The 10291-nt window shown below is 43.8% G+C and overlaps 1 protein-coding gene across 1 annotated transcript; it reads right to left on the minus strand.

Moving 5' to 3' along the window:
• Positions 1-1067: 1067 nt before the first annotated feature.
• LOC135535367 (HUWE1-associated protein modifying stress responses-like) lies at positions 1068-10007 on the minus strand. Its single transcript, XM_064962023.1, has 4 exons — positions 9746-10007; positions 8500-8580; positions 3628-3924; positions 1068-2799 (listed from the first exon to the last, which is right to left on the minus strand). The coding sequence occupies exons 1-4, from the start codon at positions 9942-9944 to the stop codon at positions 2525-2527; spliced, it is 852 nt and encodes a 283-aa protein (XP_064818095.1). The 5' UTR covers positions 9945-10007; the 3' UTR covers positions 1068-2524.
• Positions 10008-10291: the final 284 nt, after the last annotated feature.

Here is a 10291-nt window from a genome sequence, read left to right on the forward strand (position 1 = left end):
GCCTGGTCTAAACAGCACTATCCCCAGGCTAGTAGATCACAATTAATACTAGCCTGGTCTCCACAGCACTATCCGCAGGCTAGTAGACCACAATTAATACTAGCCTGGTCTCAACAGTACTATCCCCAGGCTAGTAGACCACAATTAATACTAGCCTGGTCTCAACAGCACTATCCCCAGGCTAGTAGACCACAATTAATACTAGCCTGGTCAACTAGCCTGGTCTAAACAGTACTATCACCAGGTTAGTAGACCACAATTAATACTAGCCTGGTCAACTAGCCTGGTCTCCACAGCACTATCCGCAGGCTAGTAGACCACAATTAATACTAGCCTGGTCTCAACAGTACTATCCCCAGGCTAGTAGACCTCAATTAATACTAGCCTGGTCTAAACAGCACTATCCCCAGGCTAGTAGACCACAATTAATACTAGCCTGGTCTAAACAGTACTATCCCCAGGCTAGCAGACCACAATTAATACTAGCCTGGTCTCAACAGTACTATCCCCAGGCTAGTAGACCTGCAATTAATACTAGCCTGGTCTCAACAGTACTATCCCCAGGCTAGCAGACCACAATTAATACTAGCCTGGTCAACTAGCCTGGTCTCAACAGTACTATCCCCAGGCTAGCAGACCACAATTAATACTAGCCTGGTCAACTAGCCTGGTCTCAACAGTACTATCCCCAGGCTAGTAGACCTGCAATTAATACTAGCCTGGTCTCAACAGTACTATCCCCAGGCTAGTAGACCACAATTAATACTAGCCTGGTCTCCACAGTACTATTCCCAGGCTAGTAGACCACAATTAATACTAGCCTGGTCAACTAGCCTGGTCTCAACAGTACTATCCCCAGGCTAGTAGACCGCAATTAATACTAGCCTGGTCAACTAGCCTGGTCTCAACAGTACTATCCCCAGGCTAGTAGACCACAATTAATACTAGCCTGGTCAACTAGCCTGGTCTCAACAGTACTATCCCCAGGCTAGTAGACCACAATTAATACTAGCCTGGTCTCAACAGTACTATCCCCAGGCTTTAAAAGAGAAAACATTCAAAAACTGTTCATAGTTAAAAGCTTGGTTTGTTTAATGCCAGAATCATTATTTTACATTTTAAACAATTCAATGGTTTTGCATTTCTTTTTTTACAATTGTTTTTTTTATTTTTTACAATATGTACCACATGTATGTCTGCATCATACAACAGCAGAACCAAGTTGTCATAATGTATATACACTGTAGATAAGAGGACTTGGGGTTAAAGGTTAGACAGAGGAGACAGGAAGAGCTATTGGGGTGGAGGCTTTATAAAAACAAAACACAAATACACATGAATCCAGTCAGGATTGTGCTCAACGAACACACACACAGCCACGTGCCGGCAGACACACACCCCAGAACTTCCCGCTGTGCCAGAGATAGCAGCTTCCTCAAAAGGCAAAGACAAGTCACACACACTTAGTGGCAGTTCTGTCCAACACACACGCATCGAGAGGAGGGAGACTAGAACCACAGTCGCTTGAGAGGTGAGGGGCTACTATACAGGAAGGCTTCTAGGCCTCAGGACCCCAACACACCTCTAGTAACAGGAGGGGGGAGGGGCCACTATACAGGAAGGCTTCTAGGCCTCAGGACCCCAACACACCTCTAGTAACAGGAGGGGGGAGGGGCTACTATACAGGAAGTCTTCTAGGCCTCAGGACCCCAACACACCTCTAGTAACAGGAGGGGGGAGGGGCTACTATACAGGAAGGTTCTAGACCTCAGGACCCCAACACACCTCTAGTAACAGGAGGGGGAGGGGCTACTATACAGGAAGGCTTCTAGGCCTCAGGACCCCAACACACCTCTAGTAACAGGAGGGGGAGGGGCTACTATACAGGAAGGCTTCTAGGCCTCAGGACCCCAACACACCTCTAGTAACAGGAGGGGGGAGGGGCTACTATACAGGAAGGCTTCTAGGCCTCAGGACCCCAACACACCTCTAGTAACAGGAGGGGGGAGGGGCTACTATACAGGAAGGCTTCTAGGCCTCAGGACCCCAACACACCTCTAGTAAAAGGAGGGGGGAGGGGCAGGTCTGTCCCATTTCCCCACCACTCAGAACACATGGCCAACACAGTTTTCATCCCAGTGGTCGAGACAGGCTGCTGGTGAGCCTCCAGTCTGTTTGTGCTATCATTCCAAGTCGTTGTCATGCCAACCACGAGGAAAGGAAGGAACACAGGAAGGAGGGATGTCGGAGAAGGAGGAGGGAATAAGTGGCTTTTTAATATTTTACATTTATCTTTTTTTATGAAAGCAACAGAGGGGGAGGTGCCAGGTTGAGGTTGGGAGGGTTTGATTGGCCGGCCTGGTGGACGAGTCATCATCCAATCAGCTCGGGCCACGACAGCAAAGTAGAAATATCTAGTGTGTGTGAAATGTGCCTTGAGCGTGTGTGTGTGTGTCGATGTGCGTGTGTGAAACGTGCCTTGAGCGTGTGTGTGTGTGTGTGTGTGTGTGATATCCGGGGACACTCAGAGCATCCGGTTGCGTTTATGGGCGGGCGAGTCTGTGATGACGTCACTGCACTGGGCAGACGCCCTCTTCCTATTGGCTGCAGCGGTTGCCGCGGCGTTCTCCAAATGGAGCGCCATCTCCTCGGCGATGAAGGTGTTCAGGTCGACGTCGTGGAGACCGTTCCTACGGTTACGACCCGGCTGCTGAGTGACGGGGCTGTCGCGTGTTAGGTGCGTCGGAGAGCCAGGGGCACCGGAACGAACGGATATACTGGCCATCGCCCCACTCAGGCCTGGAGGGGGATTACAACAACATGAATAATATTAGTAAACAGGTTATTACAACACAGGCGTCAGTAAAAGAAAGTCTCTCCACATCTACACAGAGAGAGAGACAGTTCCGTGGTTGCCATGGACATTGTTTTAAGAATATTTTTTTTTAAATGACCGTCTTGAGTGTTTGAGCTATAATATCTGGTGAATTTGACCTATGGAGTTTCTGGACTAACGGCCGGTCAGTCAGTGTTTGGCTAGGTAGCTAGCTAGCTGGACTAATGGCCAGTCAGTCAGGGTTTGGCTAGGTAGTTAGCTAGCTGGACTAATGGCCATGGCCAGTCAGTCAGTGTTTGGCTAGGTAGCTAGCTGGACTAATGGCCAGTCAGTCAGTCAGTCAGGGTTTGGCTAGGTAGTTAGCTAGCTGGACTAATAGCAAGCCAGTTTGTTTGTCTTGGCTAGATAGTTAGCTGGCTATGCGGTCGTTTGAATGATGCATCAATACAGCCCTGGTTCCATGAACGATATGGACTGTGGTGGGAGGAGTTGAGAGAGGCCTCGTAAGGGCCTGTTCCTGACTAATGCAGAGGTTCAGCTGTCTCACCGTGTCTCACCGTGCCGCACCGTGCACCGTGTCTCACCGTGCCGCACCGTGCACCGTGTCTCACCGTGTCTCACCGTGTCGCACCGTGCCGCACCGTGCCGCACAGTGTCTCACCGTGCCGCACAGTGTCTCACCGTGCCGCACCGTGCCGCACCGTGCCTCAACGTGTCGCACCGTGCACCACCGTGCCGCACCGTGCCGCACCGTGCAGTGTGTGTGTGTCGCACCGTGCCTCGTGTCTCACCGTGCAGTGCGATGGCCTCTCTGAAGGGCTGCAGGTCAGCCTCGACAGACGACCCGCTCTCCGTGGACGGCGGCCTGCCGGGTGACATCACAGAGAGGGCGTGGCCGTGTTTGGGTGTCTGTGCGTCGCGACGGGGGTTGCGTGGGGGCGGGGCCTTGCCACACAAAAAGCTGATGAGGTCCTCCCTCCTGATGTTTCTCCTCCTCTTCTTCACCCAGGCCAGCATGTCTTTGTTACGACGCTGGTACGCTCGCTGGACCCCCAACTCATAGCTCCGCTGGTGGGACTCTAGTGACTCTGTGAGGGGGAGAGAGGTTGGATTGGGGGGGGGGGGGGAGACAGGTTTCACAGAAGAGATAAATCAAGTAAATTTACCACATTAACATTACAGGTAGAATTAGTCTCCAAGACTTACTGTGGTAAGACTTACTGCAGGTAGAATTAATAGCAGGTAGAATTAGTCTCCAAGACGTTTACATGACTTACTGCACTAATAGCAGGTAGAATTAGTCTCCAAGACATTTACATAATGACTTACTGCACTAATAGCAGGTAGCATTAGTCTCCAAGACATTTACATAATGACTTACTGCACTAATAGCAGGTAGAATTAGTCTCCAAGACATTTACATAATGACTTACTGCACTAATAGCAGGTAGAATTAATAGCAGGTAGAATTAATTGCAGGTAGAATTAATAGCAGGTAGAATTAATAGCAGGTAGAATTAATAGCAGGTAGAATTAATAGCAGGTAGCATTAGTCTCCAAGACGTTTACATAATGACTTACTGCACTAATAGCAGGTAGCATTAATAGCAGGTAGCATTAATAGCAGGTAGCATTAGTCTCCAAGACGTTTACATAATGACTTACTGCACTAATAGCAGGTAGCATTAATAGCAGGTAGAATTAGTCTCCAAGACGTTTACATAATGACTTACTGCACTAATAGCAGGTAGCATTAATAGCAGGTAGCATTAATAGCAGGTAGCATTAGTCTCCAAGACGTTTACATAATGACTTACTGCACTAATAGCAGGTAGCATTAATAGCAGGTAGAATTAGTCTCCAAGACGTTTACATAATGAGTTACTGCATTAATAGCAGGTAGTATTAGTCTCCAAGACGTTTACATGACTTACTGCACTAATAGCAGGTAGCATTAGTCTCCAAGACGTTTACATAATGACTTACTGCGCTAATAGCAGGTAGCATTAATAGCAGGTGGCATTAATAGCAGGTAGAATTAGTCTCCAAGACGTTTACATAATGACTTACTGCACTAATAGCAGGTAGCATTAGTCTCCAAGACATTTACATAATGACTTACTGCACTAATAGCAGGTAGAATTAGTCTCCAAGACATTTACATAATGATTTACTGCACTAATAGCAGGTAGAATTAATAGCAGGTAGAATTAATTGCAGGTAGAATTAATAGCAGGTAGAATTAATAGCAGGTAGAATTAATAGCAGGTAGCATTAGTCTCCAAGACGTTTACATAATGACTTACTGCACTAATAGCAGGTAGCATTAATAGCAGGTAGCATTAATAGCAGGTAGCATTAGTCTCCAAGACGTTTACATAATGACTTACTGCACTAATAGCAGGTAGCATTAATAGCAGGTAGAATTAGTCTCCAAGACGTTTACATAATGACTTACTGCACTAATAGCAGGTAGCATTAATAGCAGGTAGCATTAATAGCAGGTAGCATTAGTCTCCAAGACGTTTACATAATGACTTACTGCACTAATAGCAGGTAGCATTAATAGCAGGTAGAATTAGTCTCCAAGACGTTTACATAATGAGTTACTGCATTAATAGCAGGTAGTATTAGTCTCCAAGACGTTTACATGACTTACTGCACTAATAGCAGGTAGCATTAGTCTCCAAGACGTTTACATAATGACTTACTGCGCTAATAGCAGGTAGCATTAATAGCAGGTGGCATTAATAGCAGGTAGAATTAGTCTCCAAGACGTTTACATAATGACTTACTGCACTAATAGCAGGTAGCATTAATAGCAGGTAGCATTAACCTCTTACATCTATGGGGGCGCTATTTCATTTTTGGATGAAAAACGTTCCCGTTTTAAACAAGATATTTTGTCACAAAAAGATGCTCGACTATGCATATAATTGATACCATTCGAAAGAAAACACTCTGACGTGTCCAGAAATACCAAGATATTCTCTGTGCGTGCCCTAGAACGTGAGCTTCAGGCAAAACCAAGATGAGATGGCATCCAGGAAATGACAAGGATTTTTGAGGCTCTGTTTTCCATTGTCTCCTTATATGGCTGTGAATGCGAGAGGAATGAGCCTGCCCTTTCTGTCGTTTCCCCAAGGTGTCTGCAGCATTGTGACGTATTTGTAGGCAGATCATTGGAAGATTGACCATAAGAGACCACATTTACCAGGTGTCCGCCCGGTGTCCTGCGCCGAAATTGGTGCGCAAAAGTCACCTGCCAGTATTTTTCCTTGGGATACAGAGAGGAAAGCAAGCTTCCACGAACTGTATATCAATGAAGAGATATGTCAAAAAACACCTTGAGGATTGATTCCAAACAACGTTTGCCATGTTTCGGTCGATATAATGTAGTTAATCCGGAAAAAGTTTTACGTTGTAGGTGACTGAATTTTCGGTTCGGTAGCCAGACGCAATGTAGAAAACGGAACGATTTCTCCTACACACAGACGCTTTCAGGAAAAACTGTGCATTTGGTATGTAACTGAGAGTCTCCTCATTGAAAACATCAGAAGCTCTTCAAAGGTAAATGATTTTATTTATTTGGTTATCTGGTTTTTGTGAAAATGTTGCGTGCTAAATGCTACTCAAAATGCTATGCTAGCTTTGCATACTCTTACACAAATTAGTCAATTTCTATGGTTCAAAAGCATATTTTGAAAATCTGAGATGACAGTGTTGTTAAGAAAAGGCTAAGCTTGAGAGCAGACGCATTATTTTCATTTTATTTGCGATTTTCAGAAATCGTTAACGTTGCATTATGCTAATGAGCCTGAGGCTTTAGTCACAAACCCGGATCCGGGATGGGGAGTTTCAAGAAGTTAATAGCAGGTAGCATTAATAGCAGGTAGCATTAATAGCAGGTAGCATTAGTCTCCAAGACGTTTACATAATGACTTATTGCGCTAATAGCAGGTAGTATTAATAGCAGGTAGTATTAATAGCAGGTAGTATTAATAGCAGGTAGCATTAATAGCAGGTAGCATTAATAGCAGGTAGCATTAATAGCAGGTAGCATTAATAGCAGGTAGCATTAGTCTCCAAGACGTTTAAATAATGACTTACTGCACTAATAGCAGGTAGAATTAGTCTCCAAGACGTTTACATGACTTACTGCACTAATAGCAGGTAGAATTAGTCTCCAAGACGTTTACATAATGACTTACTGCACTAATAACAGGTAGAATTAGTCTCCAAGACATTTACATAATGACTTACTGCACTAATAGCAGGTAGCATTAATAGCAGGTAGCATTAGTCTCCAAGACGTTTACATAATGACTTACTGCACTAATAGCAGGTAGAATTAATAGCAGGTAGAATTAATAGCAGGTAGAATTAATAGCAGGTAGAATAGTCTCCAAGACGTTTACATAATGACTTACTGCACTAATAGCAGGTAGCATTAGACTCCAAGACGTTTACATAATGACTTACTGCACTAATTGCAGGTAGAATTAGTCTCCAAGACATTTACATAATGACTTACTGCACTAATAGGTAGAATTAATAGCAGGTAAAATTAATAGCAGGTAAAATTAGTCTCCAAGACGTTTACATTATGACTTACTGCGCTAATAGCAGGTAGTAATAATAGCAGGTAGTATTAATAGCAGGTAGCATTAATAGCAGGTAGCATTAATAGCAGGTAGCATTAATAGCAGGTAGCATTAATAGCAGGTAGCATTAATAGCAGGTAGCATTAATAGCAGGTAGCATTAATAGCAGGTAGCATTAATCTCCAAGACGTTTACATAATGGCTTACTGCACTAATAGCAGGTAGCATTAGACTCCAAGACGTTTACATAATGACTTACTGCACTAATAGCAGGTAGAATTAATAGCAGGTAAAATTAATAGCAGGTAAAATTAGTCTCCAAGACGTTTACATAATGACTTACTGCGCTAATAGCAGGTAGCATTAGTCTCCAAGACGTTTACATAATGACTTACTGCACTAATAGCAGGTAGAATTAATAGCAGGTAAAAATAATAGCAGGTAGCATTAGTCTCCAAGACGTTTACATAATGACTTACTGCACTAATAGCAGGTAGAATTAATAGCAGGTAAAAATAATAGCAGGTAGCATTAGTCTCCAAGACGTTTACATAATGACTTACTGCACTATAATAGCAGGTAGCATTAATAGCAGGTAGAATTAATAGCAGGTAGAATTAGTCTCCAAGACATTTCCAAAATGACTTACTGCAGTAATAGCATTGAAACGGAGCTCAATAGAAACATCCCTCCCTCACATACAGTGCATGCATACAGGGCTGTATTTGACAGTGCACAACGTAGAAAGCATCTTGCAACGGAAAACAAGCATTTTCTATTGGACAGGTTCCCCACATCGGAACGTTCTCTTCCCTTTTCCTCCTTAGTGAACAGGACCCTGGTGGTCTAGCTACAGCACGGAGTATGGGTGTGTGGCTAGGGAAGAGAGGAGGGGAAGAGAGGAGGGGAAGGGTTAGGGTGGTAGACTGTGTTTGTCGTTCATCCGAGTGTCCCCAGGGAAACCCTAGCCTGACAAAAACACACGACACTCAACAGCGTGTCACACAGCCACAAGACAAAAACACACAATAAAACAAGTTAAACTCAGCATTTAGTTACCTTTGTATAGGTTGGTGACGGCAGTAGCTGCGTTCTGGAAGGGAACCCAGAGAGACAGACCCTGCTGTTGACAAACTCTGTCTGAAAAACACACACAAACAAGGAAAATGTTAACAACCGGAGCAACTTGACATTCACAAAACCAATGCATGCCATTAATTCCATGCTTGTGTCTAACATACGACATCGTCTGGCAAAAACAGCGACTTTTTTCCAGGCCCGTATAACTTTGAATAGACAACTTTCTCTACTTTGACCCTTCAACTTGGCTAAGCAACGCCATTTTGTCTGACTGAGCTGCATCAGTCCGACTTCACTGTGTTTATATGCCTTAGACCAAACCTATGGCAAAGAAACCAAGCGACAGTTATCTAGTTAGCTTAACACTGGCTTGGGCCCCACAAAAAACGAGCAAAACTAATCTAGTTATCACGGCATAGTGGTTGTTTCACTAGAGACGTGGATGTAGAATACACCCTCAATATTGTGATAAACTAGTAGAATAGCAATTATACAGTAAGTCGGATAGATAACATTAGTCATAACCCAATCGCCATTTTGTCCGAGTAACGCATTGATCAGCGTTATAATAATTCACCGCGTCGTTTTTAAACTGATTGACCAGACAAGGTGAATGGTCAAGTGTTGTGAATGTGCCAAGAGGACCGAGTGTCAAACAAAAACAGAAACGGCTTGGTGATTAATAATAATAATAAATAAAATAGTTATTTTCAACACAACTCCTCCCTGCGCTTCGCCATTTTGTTCTGCGTTACGGTCAGACTGCAAAGTTAACTCGAGACAAAAATTGTCAAAACTCGACATTAATACATTTTTTTTGAAAGGATTAAACAAAGAAATGCAAATCAAATCACTTGAACGATGTGAAGAGGCCAAACTATAATTAAAAAGTTGTACATCTATGATATCTTTAGTTAGTTCCCGAGCTACAGCGACAGTACTGTCCCTGGACCTGACACCTAGATAACTCAGCAGGGGGGTTAAGATGACAATCTGTACATTATTCTTAGACAATGTTAGTTAGAAATTTAGCTAATATATAAAACTAATAGACTACAAGTAGGGTCTAAAATGGTTGCCAAACAAAACAAAAAGAGCAAACTAGATCGCCTTTAATGTCCTTTGTTTGCCTTGCCACTCGAGTCTATCTGATAGCTTTTTTAATGCTAATTGTCAGCTATCTTAATTAGCTAATACTAGTTGCTAATGAAGTATTATTCCGGACCTTTGTATAGCTGTGCGACCGCAGTGGCTGAATTTTGGAAAAGATGCCATAGTTTCTGCTGACTTTGCTCCGACTCGTCGTCGCTCGGCTCCTGTCGCTCCGCTTCGGCCAAACACTGCCGCTCCCATTTGGAGAACCAATGTTCGGGACCGTGCTCCTGGATCTCCGCTTCGCCCTCCTTCTCCTTCTTCTCCTCCATAATAAATCGCAATTAAGCGTCTATTACGTTACGGTTTATTATATGTGGGTACCCCCCCTCCCTCCCTCCTCCCGTTTTTTTAAAACTTCCTTATAGATGTGAATACTAATCGGATGGATTGGTAACTAGCCGTGGAAACGCTAAAAATAATAATTTTAAAAAGCCCAGCTGTTGTTGAAGTTAGATCCGCATTGTGAAAACATCGGGTGTCTAAACGCAGATCGCCCCGGCACTAAACAAACTGAAGGAGTCGTCGACTGAGAGAATCTCTTAAAAAAAAAAAACACATGTCAACATGCTTGTTAACTGAAACCCCGCCTTTTTTCTCACCATGCTTAAAAACGATT

The sequence above is a fragment of the Oncorhynchus masou genome, unplaced genomic scaffold (genome assembly GCF_036934945.1).
Source record: "Oncorhynchus masou masou isolate Uvic2021 unplaced genomic scaffold, UVic_Omas_1.1 unplaced_scaffold_486, whole genome shotgun sequence".
Lineage (NCBI taxonomy): Eukaryota > Metazoa > Chordata > Actinopteri > Salmoniformes > Salmonidae > Oncorhynchus > Oncorhynchus masou.